This window comes from Myxine glutinosa, chromosome 13 (genome assembly GCF_964187855.1).
Source record: "Myxine glutinosa chromosome 13, kmMyxGlut1.1, whole genome shotgun sequence".
NCBI classification, from domain to species: domain Eukaryota; kingdom Metazoa; phylum Chordata; class Myxini; order Myxiniformes; family Myxinidae; genus Myxine; species Myxine glutinosa.
Genome location: NC_136273.1, coordinates 33,523,471 through 33,551,081, shown reverse-complemented (window position 1 = coordinate 33,551,081; position 27,611 = coordinate 33,523,471). Strand labels below are relative to the sequence as shown.

Sequence of the window (27,611 nt, the reverse complement as noted above, 5' to 3'; positions counted from 1 at the left end):
CCCAATTTGTTTTCAATGTTCGTCTTTCATTAATCATCCACTTTCTAAACTCCCCTCTTGCCCCTCCCATCCAAATCCCTCCCCTTGCACCTACACTCATAAACTCCCCCCTTGCCCCGCCACTCTTAAACTCCCCCCCTACCCCTCCACTCCTGAACTCCCCCCTTGCCCTTCCACTCCTGAACTCCCCCCTTGCCCTTCCACTCCTGAACTCCCCCCTTGCCCTTCCCCTCCTAAACTCCCCCCTCACTCCTCCCCTTCAAAACTCCCCCCCAACCCCTCCCATTCAAATCTCCCCCCATACCATTCCTCTCCAATTCTCCCTCCTCCCCCCTCCTCCTCAAAGCTGCCTCCTCCCCACTTCGTCTCCCTTCTATCTCATACCTCCACCCCCCCCCCAACCTTCTTCTTTCCTCTGCCCCCCCTCAAACAACCCCTCTCTGTGCCTCATCCCTTCACCTTCAAACCTTTCATCCTCCTCATCCTTCCCTTTCTTGGAACTCTTCTGCAATCGCTGACACACTAACAACTGCTCTCCCTACCTCCCCCTCTCATCCTTCATCTTACCCTACTCCTCCCCTCCCCTGTCCTGTACCCGATGCTCCCCCTCTCTCTTCATTAACGGTATGGACCTCAAACATCCGGGGCCTTCGCTCAAACCTGACTGATCTCTCCATACAGGTTGCTTCTGACAATCCAGACTTGATCTGCTTAACAGAGACTTTCCTCCTTCAAGATGTCTCTGATTCCTTAATATCTCTTCCTGGTTACTCCCTCCTCCGGTATGATAGACCTGAGCCTCGGCCTGGTGGTGAGGTGGCTATCTTTATCAAAAACTCTCTTCCTCACTCTCCTTGCACTGCCCTCTCTCCTCCTCACCCCCAGGAGTACCTCTGGCTACGGCTTCCTCTCCGCTCCCACCTTTTGTTCATATGTGTTCTGTACCGTCCCCCAAACAGTGATGACTCCATCTACATTTCACTGTCTGACAACATGGACCAACTTCTATCCACTCATCCCAACTCTCTCTTCCTCATATGTGGTGACTTCAATTGTCATCATGCCACCTGGTTGGGTGTAGGTTCCTCTCTCACCAGTCATGGCACCTCAGCAAAGGACTTCTGTCACTCACTGGGATTGACACAATCTGTCAATTTCCCGACCCGGATCTCAGCCAATGGAGTATCTTCTCTTCTAGACTTGGTTATGACTAACTTCCCTGCTAATGTCTGCTGCTCTTCTTCTGCTCAAATCGGTTCTTCTGATCATGTGCTTGTCAAAGTGGACATCTCTCTGGCCATTCTCAGAGAGCCTCCTCAGCGTCGACGAGTCTGGCATTTCACTCAGGCCGACTGGGACGGTCTTCAAGCAGCCATCAATCGTCTGGATTGGTCTCCCATCTCCACTGCCTCTGACATCAATTCTTCCTGGGAATTCTTCCAAAGCAAACTGATCTCTCTCATGCACAGATTTATCCCATCTCGCCTTCAGTTGTCTTACCCTTCCTCCCGTCCATGGTACACTGAATCTTGTGGTGAGGCAGTTGCCCTGAAACAACTTGCCTTTGCCTCTTGGAAGGCTAATCCAACTGAAGGAAATCTCAGTTCCTTCCACCAAGCTCGGAACAAGTGTGTGTCTACCCTCAGGAGTGCCAGGAAGCACTATCTCTCCTCACTCAAGAATGAACTCTCAAACCTGTCTCCTTCCTCCAAATCCTGGTGGCGTCTGGTCAAATCCGTTTCTGGAGTTTGTTCCCCCTCCATCCCCTCCCTTACCTCAAATGGCCACACAGTTGACATCGCACGTGACAAAGCCGAATGCCTCAACTCTGTGTTTGCCTCAAAATCCTTAGTCCCAAACCCATCTCTCTCTGTTCCCACCTTTCCCACTCGAACCAAACTGCTCCTGGACTCTGTGACCTTCTCTCCTGACAAGGTGGAGGAGTTTTTGTCAAACCTCGACTCTGATTCTGCAACTGGACCAGATGGCATCAGCCCACGGGTCCTAAAATCCTGCTCTGCCGCTCTATCTCACCCTCTCTCTGTTCTTTTCACCCTATCCTTTGCTCAAGGTCATCTGCCAGCATCCTGGAAATCAGCAAACATTACCGCTTTACACAAAAAAGGTGCAAAAACAGATCCTTGCAACTACAGACCAATCAGCCTGCTCCCAATTATCAGCAAAGTCATGGAATCCATCATTGCTTCGGATATGAAATCTTTCCTCTTCTCCAATGGCTTGATCTCTGATCATCAATTTGGTTTCAGACCAGGTCACTCTACTCTGGACATGCTCCTTCTGCTGTCTCAACAATGGATGGAGGTCCTCAATGCCAAACAGGAAATCAGAGCTGTCTCCCTTGACATATCACGTGCCTTCGATACGGTCTGGCACCCAGCTCTGCTCACCAAACTCTCCTCCTATGGTATCCATGGAAATCTCCATGCATGGCTTGCGGACTTCCTCTCTGGTCGTAGTCAACGTGTGGCCCTGAATGGATTTCTCTCATCTCCCCTTCCCGTTCAGGCTGGAGTTCCCCAAGGCAGTGTGCTGGGCCCTGTGCTTTTTCTGGTCTTTATCAATGATCTCTCCGACTCTCTGGAAAATCCTCTGTATCTCTTTGCTGATGACTCCACTCTCTGCCGCTCCATTCCTCTTCCCTCAGATCGGCAGTCTGCAGCCTCCTCACTCTCTGAAGACCTGGACAAAATCACAGACTGGTCAAACATGTGGAACATGTCTTTCAATCCTGACAAATCTCACACTCTTACTATGTCTCTCCGAAAAGATCGACTGGACAACCCTCCCATCTACTTTCTCAACAATCCTCTCCAAGAAGTTCTGTCGCTCAAGCTTTTGGGTCTCACCATCTGCCATGATCTTTCTTGGGAAAACCACATTTCCAAGCTGGCCTCCAAAGCCAGTCGCCGACTGGGCATCCTCCGTCGTGCGAAGTCCTTCCTAGGCACACCTGAGCTCCTCACCACATACAAGGCTTTCATCCGCAGCTCAATGGAATACTGTTCTCCCCTATGGGCTGGTGCTCCTGCCTCACACCTGGCTCGGCTTCACGCTGTTGAATCCAAAGCTTTCAGAATCATTGGAATCTCCCGCGATGAAGCTATCTCTGAGGGCCTTTCACTCACTCACCGCAGGCAGGTAGGTGGTCTTTCTGTCTTCTACCGACTCCTCTCCGGCCTTGCTCCCCCAGCTCTCTCTGTGCTCTGTCCCCCAAATATTCCTACAGGTCGCACAAGATCTGCCAGCCACCCTCTGATGGTTAAACTGCCGAAATCTCGGCTCTCTGCTCACCTTCACTCTTTCATTCCTCTTTTCTCCCGCCTCTGGAACAAACTCCCACACTCACTTCAATCACACTCCTCCCTCCAGGTCTTCAAAACAGCTGTTCACCACCATCTCTTATCTTCCCCCATCCAAAACCTTGATCTTTTCTACCCCCACTAATTCACCCCAGATCCACCTTGTTTGAAATTCCAACTTCTTTCCTGGAAGTCTTGGCAGTGTCCATATGTTTTATACCTCTCCCACCCCCCGCCCCTTCCCATGCCTCCCCCCCAAAGCCCTCTCCCTCCCACAGTTCTCTCGATGTCTCCATGTCTCTCGGTCCCTGCTCTCAAATGTTGTGTTTGTGTCCTTCCCCCTCTCTCCCCATCTTGTCTACCGCTCCCGATGTTATTTGTTTTGTGTGTCTGTTTGTCTTTCTGTGTGATTAATGTTCGCTCTTTCACGAGCCTCGATCTTGTATACAAAAAAAAAAAAAAAAAAAAAAAAAAAATTGGAAGATTGGTTCGGTGATCGGCTGGATTAGAGTGCAGCAAAATATTCACTTGTTCAACATTTCTGAGGCAGAGACAAAATGATAGACACAATGGAGGTGAAGGACATGCAGTTTGGACAAAGTCTGGAATAATTTGTAATGTAAGGCAAGAATCTTGACAACTTACGTTCCAACAGGTAGGATGGTTTCAGGTGAGGGTGTGGAGGAGGCAACGAGCTCCTCTTCTATGAAAAATGAAAGATTAAACACATTGACATGTTCATCAGTCTGATAACTTGTTCAGGAAAGGGTACAAAAAGAAATGTATGGAGTTAAAGTTCTTGTTATTTATTCTGCATGGGGATGACCATGCCAATAAATTACCTTTCCCAGCGAAATTAGAATTACAATTAACTCCACAATTAAGGATGGTCTTCTTCATCAAAGGAAGCACGAACAGTAATGTCTGTAAAAGAAGAAGTGCCAAATTTATTTCAAATTTAATGTCTTCATCTTTGTGTTGGTTGTGTTTGCACCCAGTGTGTTCATCTCATCTGCCCCATAGTATTGAGGAGGGCTTACCTGTTGTAGGTAATGTTGTTGCTGCCAGTCATCACGCCTGGGATTCCCTTCCATCAGGTCCTCTGTTGTCGTTGGAGGACAAAACTGAACTGTTGTTGTTGCAGCCCGACATGACGGCTGGGCTTCCTTTACAGCAGGTCTTCACTGTGAGGTCTTCATATGGCGGAGTACATTGTCTTCATATGTACATTATCCTCTTCTTTTTTTCTTTTTTTTTTTACCTCTGCCACCGAAGGTGGATGGAGGTTATGATTTCACCTCTGTCTGTTTTTTGTCTGATTGTTTGTGAACAAGATGTCTCAAAAAGTTGTGAACGGATTTGGACGAAATTTTGTGGAGAGGTTGGGTATGTGACACGGACGAAATGATTTGATTGTGGTTCAGGTCCGAATCCTGATTTGGCCTATCAGTGGGATAAAAACCATAAACTGTTCAGCCTGGCGGAGGTATGTGTTCTACCGAGTGGATTGTGGGAGATAAGGAGGGAGGGTCACCATCTATGGATGCCCTTGGCCTGCTTGACCACTTTGCCTCTTTTGATGGTATATTGACCGTTTGGGTCAATTTCCCTCATTTCCTGAAGATGATCCTGCAGCTTTGCCTGCTCTTCTCTTTCAACAAAAGTGTAATCTGGAGTGATAAAAATGTTTTTGGAGCATTGAGACGGATCATTGAAATTCCGTACCTTATTGTTGTTATAAAGAACGAGATTCCGATCAGAGACGGATCTGAAAACAACTTTCACCGGTCTTTTCCCAACATGGTATCCCACGCGGAAAGTACATTCAGGTTTGATGTTCAAGTTCATAACGCTGAGCAACTTTGCCACAAGCTGCATGTCATTTTTGCTTTCGTTTAGTCCTCGGAACATGAGATTCTTTTTTCGGTTTTCAAGCTCCGCTGGTTCATCCCTGCGAAGAGGCTTCGGTTCAGGCGGCCGCCGATGAACATCCTGCTGTTGCTGCTGCACCCCATCACCACCGTGAGGATTCAGTTTGCGCAACGAATGAACATGCTTCTGTTTCTTTCGTTGCACCACCCAGTCGTCACCTTTAAGCTTTGGTTCGGGCGGCACCTGATGAACATCCTTATGTTGCCGCTGCACCCCGTCGTCACCTTTAAGCTTTGGTTCGGGCGGCACCTGATGAACATCCTGATGTTGCTGCATCAACCGGTCGTCACCTTTAAGCTTTGGTTCGGGCGGCACCTGATGAACATCCTGATGTTTCTGTTGCTGCTGTAACCCTTCATCTGTTGTTTCAAGCACTTCTTGGATTTGTTGATAATCAAGCATTTCTAGTTTTTTCACTTTCGTCTCCCTCACCAACAGCTCCTGCGTCTTTATCTCCACATTGTGTTTTCTTTCTCTCATCTCTTGTTCTCTTTTCAATAAAATCAACTCTTTCGTTTTCCATACCATTTCACATCCCCCTCGTTCTTCCTGTTGCTTTCCCTCTCTTCGACTATTCTCTTCCTCTAATGTCTGCAGGTTGCGCTCTCGATCTTTGAGCTCCTCAGATTTTTTGTCGATATGAAGCTGTTTTTCCCGTAGGTTTTCATCTTTTGTTTTCATCATCAACGTTTCAAAGCCCTCTTCTTGCTTCAGCTTCTGTTCCGTACGTTTCTGCACATCTTTCAATTGCCGCACTTTTTTCATCCTGTTTTTAACGATTTTTTCCACAGCAATCATTCTCTGCTTAAGTTCTGTGTTTGTCTGTGTTTCCCAGATCCCGAATTTGACTTTTTCTTCCTGAAAATACTTTTTCTGTTTTGCATGTCTGCATTCTTCCTCATTTCTTATCCGAAGCTCTTCTTGTTTTTTCCGCTCCTGTTCATTTATTTTCCTCTGCTCTGCTTCCTCTTTCTCTCTCTGCTGTTCTTCCTCGTCTTTTTTCTGTTCTTCTTCCTCCATTAGCCATAATACTTTTCCTAATTTCAGTCGCACGGCCTTTTCCTTCAACTCCTCTTCTTTTTCCTGAACCAACTGCTCTCTTTTTGTCAGATTTATTTCGTTTTGGACCAACCTCTCCTTCAATTCCTGCAGATTTTCTTCCTCTTCCCGCAATTTTTCTTCTTCTTCTTGTTCTTCAGCTTGTTCTTTATTAACAGAGTCTTGTTTTTTTGTGAAATCAATTGTTTCCTTCATCTCCAGAACCTCTTCTTCCTTTTCCTCTGTTTTCTGCATCTCAAGGTGTTCATTTTCCTGAATCCCGTTTACCAATGGTGGGTCGTCCTTCAATTCTTCTTTCCCTTTTCGTTTGCGTCCACATCGTAAACTGCAAGATAAAAACAAAGATTCTCAGTTCAAGCTAAAATGAAGTATTTCACAACATGTAAAGTATTGAATGCATGCTTTTGTAAAACAGAAACAAACATGTTCCACGAGTGTTGAAATGCTATGGGATACGGAATATCAAGCGTGCAGATGTAACTTAAACAAGGTTCGTAAACAAGTGTGGAACGATGAACCCAAAACATAAAACAAGCAAATATTTCATCATCAGATTCCTTAAACCACATTCCACCTATTTCAGGCAGTTGGTCGATTCATGGAATATCTCCATTTGCATTTTCTTTCTGCAAACTTACAATCTTCTTAATTGTTTCATCATCTGTCCTTCTGGCTGCATGACTTAATGATCTAAACCTTCTCTTTCTCAATTCAATCTCCATACTTGAAATGTTGTCGTATTTCTTCAAGATCTACGCTCCGCCATTTATCGTTCAATGAAAGACCAAAAATCCTTCTCGACATCCTGTGTCTTCCTTCTATTCTTCTTTCACCTTCCATCCCCATGGCCCCAGTTTCACTTCCATACACTACGGCTGCCCTTATACAGGCTAAATGCACTTGTTTGTCGGGATACCTCCAAACTCTTCACATTTATTCCAAGATACTTTTATCCAAGTCCTGTTCCTTCATTGCCCTCCAAGATTTCTCTTAAATAATACAAATTTTTCACCATTCCATTTTGCCGCTGAATCCCATATCTTCCTGCATTATACTGTGATCAACCTGTGTAATTCCAAGACTTGATTACGCAAAAGCATTTAATGTAAACTCCTTTTTAAAATCTCTGAACAATCTTGGCCCCTTTGATGAAGGCACTATAAATATTGATGAAAAGTGCCGCCAATTCGGTGCCAGGCATGAGGGAAGTACCAGCACATCGCTCGACCATCTCAGACGTTCCACCCAAGTACGGTAGAGCGACATATCGGCCCTCTGCTCTCCTTGGACCATCTGAACCTTTGATTATTCATAAAAATTTTTATGTAAACACGTTTCAAATTTCTGAGCTATCTTGTCCCATTGGATTAAATCATCATAAATATTGATAAAAAGTCACTTGTGTTCTTTACCTGTGACTGCAGGGCTTTTTTCTGTTACTCTTCTTCTTGAACCAACGTGATGTTTCAAATATAATTACTCCTATAAACAAGAGTAAGGTGATCGTGACGAGCACGACATCACGAACCATGGACATCCCTCCTTCCTCCACAGCATGATTCTGGAAAATGTATGGAAATTAGACAAGGGCAGGGGAAGGAGAAATGGTTGTTTAATTGTATATTAAACGATACAATATGTTTACAATTATTTTACAAAACCAAAAAGGTCGTGACAAGGTAAGAACAAGATGTTCTTGAAGTGTTTTAGAGTGCATTCACAGTGGCTCGAGATTCGAACACAGGTAAGACAGCTCAGAGATGAGTGTACAAACTGCTTAGGTCTGCCAGCCCTGATATGTAGTTTGTCGGTATCAATTTCCACGACACAAACGAGTGCAATGTGTGTTACTATTTACAGAAAAAGTACACCATGAAGATTCCTCCATCGACACGACCATGAAGAAGATTTTGCCTTGATGGGACAAATTCCAACTTCACTTGGTGGGGAAAGTTAACCTGAAGTTTCCAACTGAAGATAAATCTCTTTATATTGCTCATCACATCCTCATGGCAAAGATGGATCGCAACGATTTAAATGTCAGACAAGGAAGATTGGATATGGGATTTAAACTGTGTACCAACACTCACTGACCTACTCCTTTTTAAACGCTGCTCCTGGAATCTTTGATTTGTACAAAAAAGTACTGCAAGACAAGACAGCCGATTTAAGAGTGATGAAAATTAGCAAATCAGTAGGACCTGATGAGATACGAGTGAAGTATGGACCTGCCTAGGTGAATATGGGGTTCAGGTCCTGAATAAACTATTTAACTGTGTTTTGATGAGAGGAAATCCAAAGGGAATGGAGGCAAAGCATTCTGGGACCTATATTTCATAGTCCAGTTGCCAGATGCATATATTTTAGATCGGTACATGAAATTGTGCACATAAAATGTTTTTAAATGGTTTCTGGTGATTTAAGGTCTCCTGAATCAGAAACTGCATCACAATACTCTATCATCATTAAACATGTCTTATATATATATATATATACAGGTATTTTAAAAATACCGGGATCGAGTCTTAAAACGTCTCCTTTTTCAGGAGTAGGGGAAATGAAGTTTGGCACTGAAGGAACTGCGCTCCAACGCGAGTCGAAAGAATTGACGCGACCAAAGACGGAATTCGTCCGAGTTGCTTTATTGAAACAAAACAGCTCAGGTATTCTCTCAAGCCCGTTTATCGGGCAGCAATATATATACACATTTATGTCGGGAAGTTTGCCCGGCAAAAGCTATACCGGGCATGCCCGGGTGTCAAGGGTGAGCCTTGGAAAGGCGAGTCTGGACCTGCCCGGGCGTGTTTGGCTGCAGCCTGGCAAGTCGAGGCTGGGCATGCCTGGACGCTCTGGGCGAGCCCTGGAAAGGCGATAGCGGGCATGCCCGGACGCTCTGGGCGAGCCCTGAAAAGGCGATAGCGGGCATGCCCGGACGCTCTGGGCGAGCCCTGGAAAGGCGATAGCGGGCATGCCCGGACGCTCTGGGCGAGCCCTGGAAAGGCGAGAGCGGGCATGCCCGGACGCTCTGGGCGAGCCCTGGAAAGGCGAGAGCGGGCATGCCCGGACGCTCTGGGCGAGCCCTGGAAAGGCGATAGCGGGCATGCCCGGACGCTCTGGGCGAGCCCTGGAAAGGCGATAGCGGGCATGCCCGGACGCTCTGGGCGAGCCCTGGAAAGGCGAGTCTGGACCTGCCCGGGCGTGTTTGGCTGCGGCCTGGCAAGTCGAGGCTGGGCATGCCCGGACGCTCTGGGCGAGCCCTGGAAAGGCGAGTCTGGACCTGCCCGGGCGTGTTTGGCTGCGGCCTGGCAAGTCGAGGCTGGGCATGCCCGGACGCTCTGGGCGAGCCCTGGAAAGGCGAGAGCGGGCATGCCCGGGAAAGACGAGACCGGGCGTGCCCGGGAGGTTCGGGCGTGCCCGGGAACAGTGAGTCCGGGCATGCCCGGGAGAGGCGCGTCTGGCCGTGTTCTGGCCGGTGCAAGGCGATTGTGTGCATCCAGCGGTAACCGCTACAGCACCAATCCACCCACAACTTATACTCCTTTATTAACAATCTTCGTGTGAAATAAGTTGTATAAGCACAAAGTAGAAACATAATAGCTTAGCAATAAATTAAATTTATGTCTACAGAGGTCAAAAGGTCATCTAAATTGGCAGAAGCCCAACATTGTGTTAAAAAAATTTGTTTTGGGAAAATTCTTGAAAAGTTTTTATTTTGAAAATAATGTTACGTTTGTGGGGGGAGGGGGGACGGTAGGCAATACCTTTGCCCAGGTAGATTTGCATAGGTAGTGTGCTCTGATTGTCATGAAGAAGAAGAAGCCCCATGTATCATAAGTAGGGATCGAGTAGACCGTATGTTGTACAAGAGCGTATCTTCGTTCCCATCACGAGGGGTGGGGTTATGTTAATTGGTTAAGGATTATGGGTAATTAATCCCTTGTATGTAATTAATCCCTCTGTTATTTTTCCTCTGTTTCTTATGACACCAGCAACACACACAGATAGCCAGGCAATCGCGCATTTATAACACGAAATAAAAACGAACTGGAAGCAGGACATTAAAAACTACCGCTGATACCACCGACCTGGTGAGCACACAGGCACAGGAGGTCCGGGAGGCGACGCCCCGAAGAGCAGTGATTGCTCCGGGATTGATTGGCGCAAGGACTGCTAAGATGGGACTATTGATTGGTGGAGTAGGCACGGATGAAGTCAGAGCATTGAGTTTAAAATAACGCTCTCCCCGACATTTTGTCCATCTGAATGTTCTGAATGTTCTGATTTTGAACATCTGAATGTTCCTACTCGTTTAAAACTCACCTGTGGAAGTTTTGTCAGATAGCCGAGGTAGTATATCAAAAATAAAGACGAGAGCAAAGCGAGAATGAAGACTTGCTGCCGCATCATGTCGAAAAAACTTCAACTGTGTGACAACAATGCGACAATGCGACACGACAATCGTGATTCCACCGTTTTGTGACGTCACGATAAAAAAACGGTTTCTTGTCAGTTCGAATTGGATACCAAAATGGTATTTAATTTCGAGTTCGTTTCTTAACCAATTGTTTCGCACTCTTCGTTTACAATTAATTTCTGTATTATGTGTTACAAGCTGAAATACCCGGCGTTGCCAGGGCTGATTCAATGCAATATGTCTTCTTCTTCCTCTGCTACCCAACCTCTACCTCTTCTTCTTCTTCTTCTTCTCAACCCTCCATTTATTGGGGCTGAGGAAATATGTAATGAAATGTTAAATCAGAATCGAAAATATCTTTGGTTGACCAGAGGCAGGTCACTTACACACAAATTTCGTTTTCATGATGTGGGAATGAAAAAATCTCTCATAAGATCCAATGCACTTCCACGTAACTCGATCCTCATAAATTTCTGCTCACACCCATTCGGAATGCTACAAACGAATCGTCTGGTTCGACAGGTTTGAACAAGTGCAAATATTTTCACCCGACACTCATTTTCACCCAAGTTTTCTCTTTTTCACTCTAAAAATATGTTGATATATTTCAGCAAACTGTGGTCTCAAAATGCAGGAGATTGCACCATTTTGCTTCATTTTTTTGAAAATTTCCCGGGGGGGCATGCCCCCGGACCCCCCTAGGGACTAGCGTCGCACGGCAGCCTACCGCTTTTCTTTCAAAAACGTTCGCAGGTATGCGTTTATTGACTCTGCCGATACAGGCCCGATTACCTGCAGCGCCATCCGAGCTGGGGCGGAGGGATACCATGCGGTCACGGTGTAGGGATACAACGGTGAATATTTACAGCTTCATACATGACAAAGGGGTGAAAGGCAAGAAACACCCAAGTAAGAGTTGACCCGGCACCGGAAATCCCTCGATCAGAGCACTCGACCATATTTGCATGTTATCTAATCCAAGACAAGATGATGCCGCGGCAGATCACTCAGGCCTTTGCACAGTTTTTTCGTCGAATCCAATTCCCTCTCCAATCGAAAACATTAGAAATTTAACACGGAACACACCACCTGTTCGCTTTCCCATCGACCCAAAACGAGTGCGTCCGTTGTGTACCTTGTCCGAGCACGTACGTTGTGTACCTGTTGTCTCTTACAATCCCCGCTTACGGCTTACCTGCTGTGGTGGTCGGGATGTCGCACAACGAACCAGCATGAACACCACAATGGGAATGAACCACATCTCTCGTCCACACCAATCCACGAATGAAGCTTTAACCACAGAGCTTTGTCTTAAGAGTTCTCTATTGCAGGAATTCTCATTGTGACAAATAGCAAACAAAGTGACGTCACATTGGACTGTGGCCACGCCCCCTATGCATTTTTTATATTAATAACCTGTATATTCATTTATTTATTTATTGATCCGATTACTCTCTTTCGGTGAAAACCACGTGGTCCAAAGTTTGAACACCACGAGTTTTCTATTTTTCAAATATTTTACACCGAGTAGAGAATTTTTAAAACGTTCAGGTCATAAGTTGGGACACTCAAGTTACCGACATTCCATGACAGACACCTGTTCATTTAATTGATGTTATTATTAATAACTAGCAACGGTACCCGCCCCATGGGCGGGGTTCAATTGGGAGGCCCAAATGAAAAGGCAAAATATCAGAAATTGAAGGTTTCTTTATTTTAAACGATTCATATAAACATCCGTTGAATCATATTACACGCAAATCATCAAAGTCTAAACAGTATCTTTAGAATTTCAATAAAAGCCACATCACTGTTCATATCGGTAAATATTATTCCATCGTGTTTCAAATCGTGATCGATACCCTATGATCGTGATGATCGCGAATCGTGATCGATAATCGTGTTCACAATCGCTGTGTCGCATGTTGTATGTAATTATATGGATTATTTTTTTTTGCGAAAATGAAAAGGTATCATAGGGTTGATGAAACATCCGACATTTCTCGCGGTATTTCCCTCTTGCACGTCACACCTGTCCCAATGATACTGTAGCACACGATACCATCTGTGTAAAAAATGGGACGGGCACGCAGATATTTCAGGACTCGTGCTTTGATGTCTTCTTCATTCAAAAAACATTAATGGGCTGACAGGATTGCCCAGGTCCTGGAGGTATGCACCCTGGCCTTCGAGCTGTCCAGCTGGGGTTTCAATCCCAACCCAGCTAATAATTATGAATTATGATACTGGTGTTTCACAGGTAGATTGAATCATCAATATGCGTGTGCTGTCCTTTGGATGTACGTTAAACTGGGTGTCCAGGTGAATGAGATCATGAAGGTCCCAAAACACTTTTGCCCAAATCTTTCCTCCTATTGGCTGAAGCTCGAATTTTTTGGTGGTGGCAACCAACAATGTCTCCATTGCATGTTGTCTCAACTTGACTCTGATGTGAAATGATTGACCCAGGTCTCATCACACATCACATTCTGCTTCTTCAAAAAAACAAGACTGCTCGTCTAACAATGGCGTAGCCGGGTTTGTTTGATACTTTAGCTGCAGAGGATAGTATGACCCGGGTGGGGATAGTAATTAGCAAACGAGAAAGAGCAATCAGAGATTGCAGACCTTCACCAGGACGTGTTTTCAGTGGGGTTTTTTTTTAAGTCTTACCGTTGACCACAGTTCTCATTGCTTCCAGAGGCAGTTTGGAACTCCGCCGTGAGTGTTGCAACTGGGGACAGACGATTTTTACGCATTTCGACACTCGATGGTCCAGTTCTGCGAGCTTGTATGGCCTACCACTTCGTGGCTGAGCTGTTGTTGCTCCTAGACGTTTCCACTTCACAATAACAGCTCTTACAGTTGACTGGGGCAGCTCTCGCAGGGCAGAAATTTGACGAACTGACTTGTTGGAAAGTTGGCATCCTATGACGGTGCCACGTTTAAAGTCACTGAGCTCTTCAGTACGGCCCATTCTTCTGCCAATGTTTGTCTATGGAGATTGCATGGCTGTGTGCTTGATTAGATATACCTGTCAGCAATGGGTGTGGCTGAAACAGCCAAATTCACTCATTAGAAGGGGTGTCCGCATACTTTTGGCCATGTAGTGAACTTGTCAAAAAATAAATTTGCAAAGTAACAAACGGGCTCAAATGCAATACCCTCTCCTCTGGCGAGGAAAAGAATGTAAGTGTTAAAAAAAATTTCAATAAATTCCACATTTCTATCCTGGTTGATTTCCTCAAATGATCTCGAAATTAGTAAATATATTTGATAAGTTTGACAGATTTGTTTGATATTACTGACCAATTCGAATATTTCCCAGCAATAAGATGATCATTGCCAAAGGGTATATGTTTGATGTCACTTTTGTATTCATGAAATTGAGTGATGACATGACTATTTGGCACTTGTTGAACTGAGCTGTATCATGTTACCATGAAAAAGGACCTGGCAACGGGCACGGACGCAGATGGTGAGAAACTTAAGGACCCGATGCGGCTCATCGTACCCGTCCTGCTTGATGGAACGGTCTCCGTCCATGACAAGATCCGTGTCATCCTGCTGTACATACTGAACAAAAATGGTGAGTCTCTCCGGGCACAACGACAGCTTCAATTTCTGTTCAGTTTACGTCGTTAACAAGTTGCTGTCTAGTGTGAGTGTTAAGCAACGTTTGTCCCACCAGGTGTGACGGAGGAGAACCTTCAGCGGTTGATTGAGCACGCCAAAATTCCCCCGGAAGATGCTGAGATAATCACCAACATGGCCCACCTTGGCGTGCCCATCATCAGCAATGTAGGTATCAAATGTTCACTATGCTGGAGATTATTACCGTTCTATCCCACCTTCCTTTCCTTGAGTCTTTTATCCATAATGGCTTCCATTGATAGAGCAACTGAAAATCAAGGGAAAAAAATCCTCCATTCATTCCAGTTGTAAAAAATAGGCTGTCTACTTAGTACATACAGTCACGTGAAAAAGTAAGTACACCCCATGTAAAGTTTTGACTTTTTCAACGTATTTCAACATACAGCTATTTGATCTTCATTTCAACAATACTGACAGATAAAGGTGATATAATATAACAAATATCATGAAACATTTACATTTTGTAGCCCATTGTATAATTTAAATAAACATAAATGCAAATTTCGCATGTGAAAAAAGTAAGTACACCCTTGGCTCTAATCGGTGGTATTGCCCCCTTTGGCAGAAACAACCTCAAGTAGGCGTTTCTTATAACTGTCTACCAGTCTCTGACACCGACTGGGAGAAATTTTTGCTCACTCCTCCATGCAGAATTATTTCAGCTGTGCGATGTTTGAGGGGTTTCTTGCATGCACAGCTCGTTTCAAACCCCCCCACAACATCTCGATGGGATTTAGATCCGGGCTTTGACTTAGCCATTCCAGAACCCTCCATTTCTTTCTTTCCAGCCATTCCTTGGTGGATTTACTGGTATGTTTAGGGTCATTGCCATGTTGCAAGGTCCACCTTCGGTTGAGCTTCAACTTTCCGACAGATGGCCTCGCATTATCCTCAAGCACCGTCTGGTACAATGAAGAATTCATAGTGGATTCTATGATGGTGAGCTGCCCAGGCCCTGATGCAGCAAAGCTGCCCCAAAACCATAATATTTCCAGCACCATGCTTTGCAGTTGGTATCAGGTTCTTGTGGTCAAATGCTGTCTTTGGTTTTCACCAAACATGTCTTCTGGTACTGTGGCCAAACAAATAGCTCTACCTTTGACTCATCTGTCCAGAGCACATTGTTCCAGAAGTGCTGGTCTTTGCCTCGGTGTTCATTGGCAAACTTTAGTCTTGCCCTGATGTTCTTTCTGGACAGCAAAGGTTTCCTCCTGGCACACCTCCCATGCAGATCAAATTTGTGCAGCCTCTTTCTAATGGTAGACTCGTGCACTTTGACATCAACAGTGGCAAGAGCTACCTGTAGGTCCCGTGATGACATTCTGGGGTTCTTAGAGACTTCTTTCAGCATATTGCGGTCTGCTCTCGGGCTGAACTTGCTGGGGCGCCTGGCCTGAACAAGTTGGCAGTTGTTTGGAATCTTCTCCACTGTCTTGGAGATGATCTTCCGGACAGTCGAATGATTGATTTCAAATTGTTTGGAGATCTTTTTAAATCCCTTCCCAGACTCGTAGGCATCTATAACCTTCTTTCTGAAGGGGTCAGAGAGCTCTTTTGATCTAGGCATGGTGATGCTGCACACTTCAACAACAAAGAGCAAACCAAACTAAATGTCTGAGGTTTAAATAAGACAGGTTCCTCCAAGATCCTCTCTGACGATGTTTTAATCATTTGCACCTGAGCTGGTGCACCTGATTCTAATTTTAGGTATTTGAAGTAGTGATAAATGGAGGGGTGTACCTACTTTTTCCACATGCGAAATTTGCATTTATGTTTATTTAAAATATACAATGGACTACAAAATGTAAATGTTTCATGATATTTGTTACATTATATCACCTTTATCTAACAATATTGTTGAAATGAAGATCAAAGAGCTGCATGTTGAAATATGTTGAAAAGTAAAAACTTTACATGGGGTGTACTGACTTTTTCACATGACTGTGGATGCCTACGAGTCTGGGAAGGGATTTAAAAAGATCTCCAAACAATTTGAAATCAATCATTCGACTGTCCGGAAGATCATATACAAGTGGAGAAGATTCCAAACAACTGCCAACTTGCTCAGGCCAGGCCGCCCCAGCAAGCACAGCCTGAGAGCAGACCGCAATATGCTGAAAGAAGTCTCTAAGAACCCCAGAATGTCATCACGGGACCTACAGCAAGCTCTTGCCACTGTTGATGTCAAAGTGCACGAGTCTACCATGAGACAGATGCTGCACAAATTTGATATACATGGGTGGTGTGCCAGGAGGAAACCTTTGCTGTCCGGAAAGAACATCAGGGCAAGACTAAAGTTTGCCTATGAACACCTAGGCAAAGACTAGCACTTCTGGAACAATGTGCTCTGGACAGATGAGTCAACGGTTAAGCTATTTGGCCACAGTACCAGAAGACATGTTTGGCGAAAACCAAAGACAGCATTTGACCACAAGAACCTGATACCAACGGTAAAGCATGGTGGTGGAAATATTATGGTTTGGGGCAGCTTTGCTGCATCAGGGCCTGGGCAGCTCACCATCGTAGAATCCACTATGAATTCTTCATTGTACCAGAGGGTGCTTGAGGATAATGTGAGGCCATCTGGCAGAAATTTGAAGCTCAACCGAAGGTGGACCTTGCAACATGACAATGTCCCGAAACATACTAGTAAATCCACCAAGGAATGGCTGAAAAGAAAGAAATGGAGGGTTCTGGAATGGCCAAGTCAAAGCCCGGCTCTAAATCCCATCGAGATGTTGTGGGGGGATTTGAAACGAGCTGTGCATGCAATAAACCCCTCAAACATCGCACAGCTGAAAGAATTCTGCATGGAGGAGTGGGCAAAAATTTCTCCCAGTTGATGTCAGAGACTGGTCGACAGTTATAAGAAACGCCTACTTGAGGTTGTTTCTGCCAAAGGGGGCAATACCACCTATGAGAGCCAAGGGTGTACTTACCTTTTCCACATGTGAAATTTGCATTTATGTTTATTTAAATTATACAATGGACTACAAAATGTAAATGTTTCATGATATTTGTTATATTATATCACCTTTATCTATCAATATTGTTGAAATGAAGATCAAATAGCTGTATGTTGAAATATGTTGAAAGTCAAAACTTTACATGGGGTGTACTTACTTTTTCACGTGACTGTAAATGCCTAAGTGAGGTCGAGGGGGCACTAAACAGCGAAAAGTAAAATTGACGGAAAGAGAGGGAGGAGTGATAGGACACGGAAAGGAAAGTATGAGAAGGTGTGAACACTCCCACCATCTTTACCTCTGCCAGCCATTAAAGATGGACGGAGGTTGGATTTTCAACCCTGTCTATTTGTTTGTCTGTGAGCAGGGTATCTCATAATGTTGTGGACGAGTCGTGACAAAACAAGTTGGATGAGTTGGTTCGGTGACGAGAACAAGCCGATTAGATTTTTGTTCAGGTCCGGATCCAGATATGGCCTATCAGTGGGATCTTGAACATCCTTATCATCACCATATGAAACACCTTGATCAATTCCATATGCGATGCCTTCGCAAGATTCTGGCATCACCCGGCGAGACAGAATACCAAACACCACAATCCTAGACAACTGTCGCATCCAAGGAATTGAGTATTTCCTGATGCAAGCCCAGCTTCGTTGGTCAGGACACCTCACACGCATGGAGGACCAGATAATCCCAGGAGCGCTTTTCTATGGACAACTTAAATTTGGTAAATTTGGTAAATTTGGACAACTATACTCAAGTCTTGGGCCATTCCAGCTGCCACCTGTGAACATCAGGCCACAAACAGGTTAGCTTGCCATAACATTTGCCGCAAAGACCTGGGCCACTTTGAATGTGGGACACTTGCTACCGCGAGACGGTGGAGGCAAGAAAGGAAAATCTGCCAATGTCCATCTCTGCAAGGCCCAGGCTATACCTGTGATGTTTGTGGTAGACGCTGTGGGTCCCGCATTGGACTATACAGATGTCGCACAATGCTGAGTGAGCACGCCAACGAAGGGAAGAGATTCGTCAAAAAACGACGACTCACACCAAAAGTGGGATACAAAATGTAAACTGTTCATCCGGGCAGAGGTATGCCCTCGACCGAGTGCCCTACTAGTTGCACAAGTAAAAGATAGATGGACCCTCAATCATGTTTTTTTGAAAGCAAGGGTTTGGAAAAGCAAATTCTGTTTACGACATCACACCTTGTAATACTGAGCCTGGTGTTGGCTTAGCGGTTAGGGTGCCGGCTGGGGATCCTAGGATTCGAGGTTCAAATCCGGGTCAATCGCTGAATTAACGCCAGGGGGGTTGACTCAGCCTGTCATCCTTCCGGGGTCGGCAAATTGAGTACCAGTTCACTGGCAATTCCCTGTGTGTTGCAAGAGGCGACGAACAGGGTTGGCGGCAGGAAGAGCATCCTGCCATAAAACATTGCTTTAAAAATGGGATCACGGTGCCCAAAAAAGGCAAAAAAGGCCAACCCCTGCCCTGCAGGGAAGCTCTGCAGAAAAAAATGGCCTCTAAAGGTGGTTCAAACCCTGTAATACTGCTTTCTGCTTTCTAGTCTACGACCAGGCGCCGGCGTGGACCAGAACGCCGAGAGTGGCCAGGTGAAAAGACGTATCAGCTTTCACGCTGGGTTCCTCTGCTCAAGGATGTCATGCAAGCAAGTCATCCACTCCCTCTTACCCTGCATTTGAAATGACCACCACTGGTCATTGCAATAGTCTGCACTATATATTGCTTCTCTTTTATTGTTATTTTTCTCCCTGCTGTCTCTGCTGGAAAAGAATCAAATAAATTAAGAAGTAATCAGGGAATATATAATAATTTATTTTCTTTTTCGTTATATCAATATTGTCACCCCGCGCACGTGAAGCGAAAAACAGGGTTAATCAATTGGTTCACTTCTGTCTGTCTGTCTGTCCTTCTATCTACAAACGGCAGTTTATGATTCAGGAACAACTTGATTTCAATTGAATGTTATGTTTTGAACACTAATCGGAACATGAATCGGAAAACAAACCTGCAGTTTAGCAGGTCTTTGGCTTCAATTAATCCCGATTGCGCACGCGCAGAGAGGAGTCAGTGTTTATTACTCTGTCTACCTGTCTGGCAGTCCAAAAAAATTGAAAATCATTCCAAACAGGAACCTTCCTGTTTTTAAGGACGTCATAAAGGACACAAACAACAGGCACGGAGACCGAATGAAATGTGTTAACCCAGGTGATGTAAAAGACACTGCATCAACAGCGGTAAAATTCCGGAATTTTTTTTTTACAACCTTTAAAATCTTTATTTTATTTAAAATTCTATAAAGCCGAACAATGTAGAACACAAATCACCTTGTTGACACTTTCAAAACCCCTTTCGTTGAGTTGTACTTTGACAAAATATTATGACATTTTACATCATAACGACCAATTCAATTTGCCACTCGTCGGCACCACCCATGTCCTTGTTTCTCAAGACAGCATTGGTGTAATGGATTCCATGAACTCTTGAGTTGTTCCTGTTATTGTTAATTTCGTCATTCAGGATGCGATCGAGGACAAGCTGGACGCTCGACAGTGGCCCTTTGTGTCGCGTAGCACTGCGGGAGGAGCTGCCGGAAGGTAGGCTATGTCCACTGTTTAAGGCCATGACATGTGATGGTATTTTCATTTTCAAAATTATTTTGAAGCTGTTAAATGATGCCAAAGCAATTTTGCATGATAGAAACTTCCATCATGATTATAAAAACAAACAGCAATTCCTTCTGAAAACTCTTTATTTGTACACGCCAGCCATCAAGGAGCTCTCCTACCTATGACAACATAACCCTTTGTGAAGCTTGAGACATGATGATCTGATTTACATTATACAGATTGTTTGAATGAAGATCAATGAAAGGAATCAATCTTCTTCAAACCAATCTTCACGAAACTTCACCAAATGGTAGATTTGGTGGTCTCACAGAATCCTATTTATTGAGGTCAAAAGGTCAACATAGTCCAAAGGTCAAGCACTTTTTTCAGATTTCTAAAATTGTCAATTTTAATTTGATTAACTTAAAATTTGAAGACGATTTGCATATCAGGTCACTGAATTCAACCACCAATTATTTTTGAGGTCAAAAGGATGCTCCACTGAGTGCCATTCTGCTTTATTATCTTTTGGCAAGCGTCGCTCGATGAGTGATTTTTCATTCTTTGATTACTGAGCTGAACCTTAATTTGCTTTTGTTCATGAATACCACCCTGAGATCCTCTTTGTGTTTTGCCTGCGCATGTTCCGAGTGAGTCACAACCTTTTCGAAATGTTCAAGTCAACACGGAATTTGGTTTGTTCAACAAAATAGCGTCCATTGTTAAAAAGTTCGTCCAATGTTAAAAAGTTTGTTTGCCGATTGTTATGAAAATTTAATGAAAATCCGTTGCCGATTGTTATGAAAATTTGAAAACTGATAAATAAAATGACAACATTTGATGTAGAAAAAGGAAATAAAGTATAATAAAATAAAGAAATATAAAATTAAAATAAAACAACATGAAAAATATCACAAAAATATACAACAAATGACAAGAACAAACAAAACACATGCAGCTAAAAGCGCTCTATATCAAGGATAAGCAGAGCTTGCTCCTGGGAAGGAAAGTTCAAGTAGATTCCTTGACTACATTGTGAAGATGACCCACAGTGAAAACATGGATATCGGGAAGGAAGATCACAGCAAGCTTGTTCTTCACGTTGTTCTTGGAAACTCGTTCTCAAGGTAACCAGATATGCGCGAAGCAAGTGAGTCCACATATGCAGGTGAACCCTTCAGGACACTCTCTGCGCTCAACGCAGTGCCGAACATGAAGAAGGCCTTCAACGATCAGCTCGGTAAGTACGTGGACCAGGCAGCCCTAAAGCGTCGCCGGGCTGGCCAGCCTCAACTGCCGGCAGCAGCACAGAGAAGACCCGCCAGTGTCGCCGCTCGAATGCCACAGTAGTGGTGACTGGTGTGGAGACAAAACTAAGCAGTGCCTGGTTAGGAGGTGTATAATGTTGATAAATGAAGTTGCTTTGTTCACTAAAGTTCCTTGTTCCAACATATCACTTCCTGCATATGCGAGAAAGGCTGCGAAGCATCCCGCTTGCAGTTTGCGAAAGGTCTGGCGAACGAGAGGGGCGTGGTAAAATCACGTGATCTACGAAAGCCGAAAAAAAAACATATACACACATAGACGGACACTTCAACTTTTAGCCATTGATGCAAAAATGTAGTTTAATTTCTCTTGTTGCTACGTAACCAAACAAACAATGTATTTACGACAGCCGTCTCAGCTCCTGTAGGCCGTATATCCCACCTGCCGAATCCCACCCTCTTTTCCAACATAATGCATAGTAAATGTCGTTATTTTCAACTTACCTTAAACATTCATAAACCCTAGATATGTCCTTCCCATTGGTGTTCATAAACAATCAATCCAGATACACAGTCCATTCAATGGTAGCAATCCTTCGGGGATTTACACTTGGGCCTTGCCCCAGTCTACATCATCGGGAGTTTTCATGAAGGGCAGCTCCCCGTTTGGCGAGCTGAGAAAGTTTTCCAAGTCTTTCGTTGTACAAAGGCACAGCACTTCCTCTCTGGTACTTTTACAAGTATTTTCAGCTTATTTTAGAAGCTTGGTGAACCATTTTAATTAACAATCCTTATCTCCGACACACTATATACTTTATGATGCTGTGAATGCCGCCATTTATTAAGGTTTCTGCGCATGCATGCCAGGTATTCTGTGGCGGAATATGTCATTTCAAAAGTTCCGCATTAAAAATCAACAGATTCAATATATATTTGTTCTATTTCCTGTATTTGCACGAGCCCTGTGGGGATCTCTATTTCCTGTCATTTTATAGGGTGAGGAAAGGGTCCGTCTTCAAGATCCATTCTATCATTGACACCAGCTAAATTATTTTGGAATTTAATGATCTTCTTTTTTTTGTATACAAGATCGTGGCTCGTGAAAGAGCTGACATTAATCACACAAAAAGGCAACCGACACATAAAACACAAAATAAGAGGAGCGGAACACAAGATGGGGAGAGAGGGGGAAGGACACAAACACAACATTTGAGAGCAAGGACATCGAGAGAAATGTGGGAGGGGGAGGGCTTGCGGGGAGGTGGGATAGGTATAAAACACATCAACACTGCAAGGACTTCCAGGAAAGAAGTTGGAATTTCAAAAAAAGTGTATCTGGGGTGAATTAACAGGGGTAGAAAAGATCAAGGTTTTGGATGGGGGAAGATAAGAGATGGTGGTGAACAGCTGTTTTAAAGACGAGGAGGGAGGAGTGGGATTGAAGGGAGTGGGGGAGTTTATTCCAGAGGCGGGAAAAAAGGGGAATGAAAGAGTGAAGGTGAGCAGAGAGCCTAGATTTTGGCAGTTTCACCATAAGAGGGTTGCTGGAAGATCTTGTGCGACCTGTAGGAATATTAGGGGGACAGAGCACAGAGAGAGCTGGGGGAGCAAGGCTGGAGAGGAGTCGGTAGAAGACAGAAAAACCACCAACCAGCCTGCGGTGAGTGAGTGAAAGGCCCTCGGAGTTAGCTTCATCGCAGGAGATTCCAATGATTCTGAAATGATCCCACTCCCCCCCGTTCCCACGCCTCCTCCCCCCAAGCCCTCTCCCTCCCACACATCTCCCTGCTCTTAAATGTTGTGTGCTCTCAAGTGTTTGTGTGCTTCCCCTTCTCTTGTCTTCCGCTCCCTCTTTTTATATATTTTATTTGTCTGGTTGATTTGTTTGTGAAGTAAATGTCAGCTCTTTCACGAGCCTCGATTCAGGATACAAAAAACAAAAAAAACAAAAAAAAGCTTTGGTTTCAACAGCGTGAAGCCGAGCTCGGTGTGAGGCAGGAGCACCGGCCCAGAGGGGAGAGCTTTCTTCCATTGAGCTGCGGATGAAAGCCTTGTATGTGGTGAGGAGCTCAGGTGTGCCAAGGAAGGACTTCGCACGACAGGAGGATGCCCAGTCGGCGACTGGCTTTGGAGGCCAGCTTGGAAATGTGGTTATCCCAGGAAAGATCATGGCAGATAGTGAGACCCAAAAGCTTGAGCGACAGAACTTTTTGGAGAGGATTGTTGAGAAAGTAGATGGGAGGGTTTTCCAGTCGGTCTTTTCGGAGAGACATAGTAAGAGTGTGGGATTTGTCAGGATTGAAAGACATGTTCCACTTGTTTGACCAGTCTGTGATTTTATCCAGGTCTGCAGAGAGTGAGGAGGCTGCAGACTGCCGATCTGAGGGATGAGGAATGGAGCGGCAGAGAGTGGAGTCATCAGCAAAGAGATAGAGAGGATTTTCCGGAGAGTCAGAGAGATCATCATGAAGACCAGAAATAGCACAGGGCCCAGAACACTGCCTTGGGGAACTCCAGCCAGAACAGGAAGAGGAGATGAGAGAAATCCATTCAGGGCCACCCGTTGCCTACGACCAGAGAGGAAGTCCGCAAGCCATGAGTGGAGCTTTCCATGGATACCACAGGAGGAGAGTTTGGTGAGCAGAGCTGGGTGCCAGACCGTATCGAAGGCACGTGATATGTCAAGGGAGACGGCTCTGATTTCCTGTTTGGCATTGAGGACCTCCATCCATCGTTGAGACAGCAGAAGCAGCATGTCCAGAGTAGAATGGCCTGGTCTGAATCCAAATTGATGATCAGAGATCAAGCCATTGGAGAAGAGGAAGGATTTGATATCCGAAGCAATGATGGATTCCATGATTTTGCTGATAATTTGCTGATAAGCAGGCTGATTGGTCTGCAGTTGCAAGGATCTGTTTTTGCACATTTTTTGTGTAAAGCGGTAATGTTTGCTGATTTCCAAGATGCTGGCAGATGACCTTGAGCAAAAGAGAGGGTGAAAAGACCAGAGAAAGGTTGAGATAGAGCGGCAGAGGAGGATTTTCGGACCCGTGGGCTGATGCCGTCTGGTCCAGTTGCAGAATCAGAGTCGAGGTTTGACAAAAATTTCTTCACCTTGTCAGGAGAGAAGGACACAGAGTCCAGGAGCAGTTGGGTTCGACTGGGAAAGGTGGGAACAGAGAGAGATGGGTTTGGGACACAAAATTTTGACGCAAACACAGAGTTGAGGCATTCGGCTTTGTCACGTGCGGTGTCAAATGTGTCGCCATTTGAGGTAAGGGAGGGGATGGAGGGGGAACAAACACCAGAAACGGATTTGACAAGACGCCACCAGGATTTGGAGGAAGGAGACAGGTTTGAGATTTCAATCTTGAGTGTGGAGAGATAGTGCTTCCTGGCACTCCTGAGGGTAGACAAACACTTGTTCCAAGCTTGGTGGAAGGAACTGAGATTGCCTTCAGTTGGATTTGCCTTCCAAGAGGAAATATAGATATCGATATTGCTTGGTCCAGGGAATGGAGAAGGGGTTGCAAAATTTAGAAAAGGAAAAACTCGGACAGTGGGGTAAAGAAGAAAAGGTAAATAATGTATATGAAAACATTGAGAAGGGGTAGGGAAGAGTGGAGGGGGAAAAATTCCACCATTTTGTAAAAGTAATATTTAAATGATCCCACGCACAAACCCACGTGACCTTTAAGAATTTCTTTGAAGACCTTTCTTGAGCGTTCATACTTTATGGCAATTTTCCTTATTTATTATGACCTCTGAAATCTCGCCTATTTGACCCCTCCAGTGGAAGAATGTATGGCCGCTGGCATGAAGGCCGCAGCGGTCCACGACTGTTGCTCTTTGTTCTCGGCGGAGCAACCTACGCAGAAACGCGTTGCGCTTACGAGGTCACCGCAACCAATGGAAACTGGGAGGTCCTTATGGGTGGGTTTTTAACCTTTACATTTTATTTCAATAAAATAGCACTCTCATTACTAATCTCACCATCACACCCCTTGCCTTTCCTCATACACCTCCTGGGAAATGTAATGCTGATCTTGATTTCTCTTATCCATGTATCCCTCCCTATTCTCCTCATCAGGATCCACCCACTTGATGACTCCCAAGGACCTGATAACCGATCTTCGACACCCAGATTTTAGGCCAGGAAGTCGAGTTGGCTTTTCAGACTCTAGTCAAGCATAACCTCCCCCTCACTTGGCACAATGGGCATCCAAGTCCTGGTCATTTGCCGAGGCCTAAGTGCAAGCTTCATCCGAAGCATTTTCCGTCTTTCCTGACATTCCCGTATTTCAATATTTTAACACAAGAGACGCTGCTTCCACCCATTCCCCTCTCACCCAACCCCCAAAAAACTTCAGCTCAACGCCTGGTCTTACAGCTTTAACCCCAAAATGCATATCTGTTTACCTGAGAATAACCTCAGATCTAGCCCAATTTTTCAATGAGTTTCACAACTACATGTGAGTTGGTACTCGGCATCAATGGTCTACTCACCTGCTCATGTAAGTTGCACCCCGTTTCTTTTAAGCATGGCAGTAAGCACATCATGTTACTTCGGACCAAAATGGGCTGCATCACCAATTCAGGAGTTACAAGTCCGACAAGTGGTGGACAAAGCCAATTTTAGAATTCTGCGGGCTTCCTGTATGTCTCCTGTTTCATGTTTTCCAGCATGCTCATTGTACACCTATGCTTGTCCTGGAGTGTATTTCAACCTCTGTCCACGTACCATCCTCGAGTATTCCCTGAGCTATGCAAATGTGAGCAGGCTGGGAAAGAGTGCTGGACCTGTAGAGAAAAGGTTTTACTTGTTAGTCTGTCCTGTTCTTTTAGAATTTTGTGATATGTTGCTGTGCACTTGTCACGGCATGTTTATTTCGTAGTTGAGGCATGCTTGCACCACCATCTGTCCACCATAAGCTTTCGCCCACGTTTGTGAAAATATTCTGTTTCCAAAGTGATTGTCCTCTGACCATGCATTTCACTGGTTGAGAGCCATGTTGCTAAACTCGAAGGCAGCCCCTTAACTGCTTGAAATTCTGGACTTTCGCTTGGCCTATCCATTCATGAAGTTCCTTCCTGGATACATCAAATGGCATGCTGAGACAAGGAAGGCTGTAGATGTTGAATGAATAGGTGTGTTTGTGTGACCTGGTCACTGAAATGCATGGATGCCTGTCTGCAGGAAATAAAGCATGAACCCTGCAAAAGCTTCCTTATTCTTGTCTACTTTCCTAAACTCGTGGTCGGATGTTGTTGTTGTATACCGCCAGACAGTTCTCTCGAACAAGTCCACGGCATGGAGACAGCTGATAGATTTTGCAAGAGCGACCCAGAGATTCCCCACATCCAGGATGGTGCACCCCCGCATTCACAAAGTGAGGGCCACGACAGAGTTGGAGAAAGAGAGAAAGAAAGAGAGAGAAAACGATGGATGGAGGTCCTCAATGCCAGACAGGAAATCAGGACCGTCTCCCTTGACATATATCATGCCATTGATACTGTCTGGCACCCCGCTCTTCTCATCAAAGTCTCCTCTTATGGTATCCTTGGAAATCTCCACTTATGGCTGGCGGACTTCCTAACCTGTCGTCGTCAACGTGTTGCTCTAAATGGAATCCTCTCATTTCCTCTTCCTGTCCAGGCTAGAGTTACTCAAGGTACTACTCTGGGCAGTAGTATGAAAAGGGGGGGTCCTGAGGCAAAACATCTCCACAGGACCACTCGCATGTACATTCGCTTACACTTGTTCCACACGCTCTCGCTCGTTCCACTAGTTTTCCCTCGCCATCGCTCACTCACCTGCTCGATATCTTATCTCAGAACCCCCCTTTTCATACTACTTGTGTGTGGGGGTGGGTGTGGGGGGGGCTGGGGGGGCAGGAGGGGTCGGGGAAGGTAAAGGGAAAGCAGAGGGGGTTGATTATTACAGATGGTGTTTCACATTATTCCCACCTATAATATTGTTACGGACGCGGTTAAGATGTTATTTTGACCGAGCGGTGGTATTACCGCGACCGAACAGTTATTCCCCGACTAATACCTGATTTGCCCCAAACTTTGGCCGGATCGCGCCACCGCTATTCAATCGGGAAAACTCTAAAGCGACCGAATAGAAAGAGGAAGAAGACGTACAGAAGAGTAATTGGATTTATTATGTACACATATAAGTAGGAAGAAAGCAGGCACGTTTATTTACAGACGAGATTAGATACACAGTGCAACGCTAGCTTACCTACAGTCTTAATTAACCCAGGGACAGAACAAACAAGGACAGACTCACGCGGGGAATGATGATAGGACTGGCGGGAGATGGATGGCTGGCGGGATAGGGAAGTCCAACTGGCCCT

General features: G+C 45.0%; 2 protein-coding genes across 3 annotated transcripts; one reads left to right on the top strand and one right to left on the bottom strand.

The window, feature by feature from the left end:
* Positions 1–4,680: 4,680 nt before the first annotated feature.
* LOC144888550 (uncharacterized) lies at positions 4,681–5,941 on the bottom strand. Of its 2 annotated transcripts, none has more exons than XR_013621130.1 (2): positions 5,502–5,525; positions 4,681–5,435 (listed from the first exon to the last, which is right to left on the bottom strand). XR_013621130.1 is itself a non-coding variant. In XM_078766932.1 (2 exons), the coding sequence occupies exons 1-2, from the start codon at positions 5,934–5,936 to the stop codon at positions 4,851–4,853; spliced, it is 954 nt and encodes a 317-aa protein (XP_078623058.1). In that variant the 5' UTR covers positions 5,937–5,941; the 3' UTR covers positions 4,681–4,850. The 2 variants fall into 2 exon arrangements, 1 of the variants encoding a protein (XP_078623058.1); XM_078766932.1 differs by lacking the exon at positions 5,502–5,525 and adding an exon at positions 5,568–5,941.
* Positions 5,942–14,166: 8,225 nt separating this feature from the next.
* Positions 14,167–25,607, top strand: LOC137438823 (syntaxin-binding protein 1). The gene is made up of 6 exons (XM_078767280.1): positions 14,167–14,314; positions 14,417–14,526; positions 18,922–19,023; positions 19,896–19,972; positions 25,043–25,182; positions 25,340–25,607. The coding sequence occupies exons 1-6, from the start codon at positions 14,167–14,169 to the stop codon at positions 25,441–25,443; spliced, it is 681 nt and encodes a 226-aa protein (XP_078623406.1). The 3' UTR covers positions 25,444–25,607.
* The last annotated feature ends 2,004 nt before the right edge of the window (positions 25,608–27,611 follow it).

What these genes read in the sequence shown, in the direction of transcription:
- LOC144888550 (XM_078766932.1), bottom strand. Translation starts at nt 5,936, where the DNA reads ATGATGAAAACAAAAGATGAAAACCTACGGGAAAAACAGCTTCATATC. An exon ending in AACATCAGGATGTTCATCAG is followed by an intron (nt 5,436 to 5,567) that starts GTGCCGCCCGAA and finishes GATGTTCATCAG; the next exon opens with GTGCCGCCCGAACCAAAGCT.
- LOC137438823 (XM_078767280.1), top strand. Translation starts at nt 14,167, where the DNA reads ATGAAAAAGGACCTGGCAACGGGCACGGACGCAGATGGTGAGAAACTT. An exon ending in TGCTCAAGGATGTCATGCAA is followed by an intron (nt 19,024 to 19,895) that starts GCAAGTCATCCA and finishes TTCGTCATTCAG; the next exon opens with GATGCGATCGAGGACAAGCT. An exon ending in GCGGGAGGAGCTGCCGGAAG is followed by an intron (nt 19,973 to 25,042) that starts GTAGGCTATGTC and finishes TGACCCCTCCAG; the next exon opens with TGGAAGAATGTATGGCCGCT.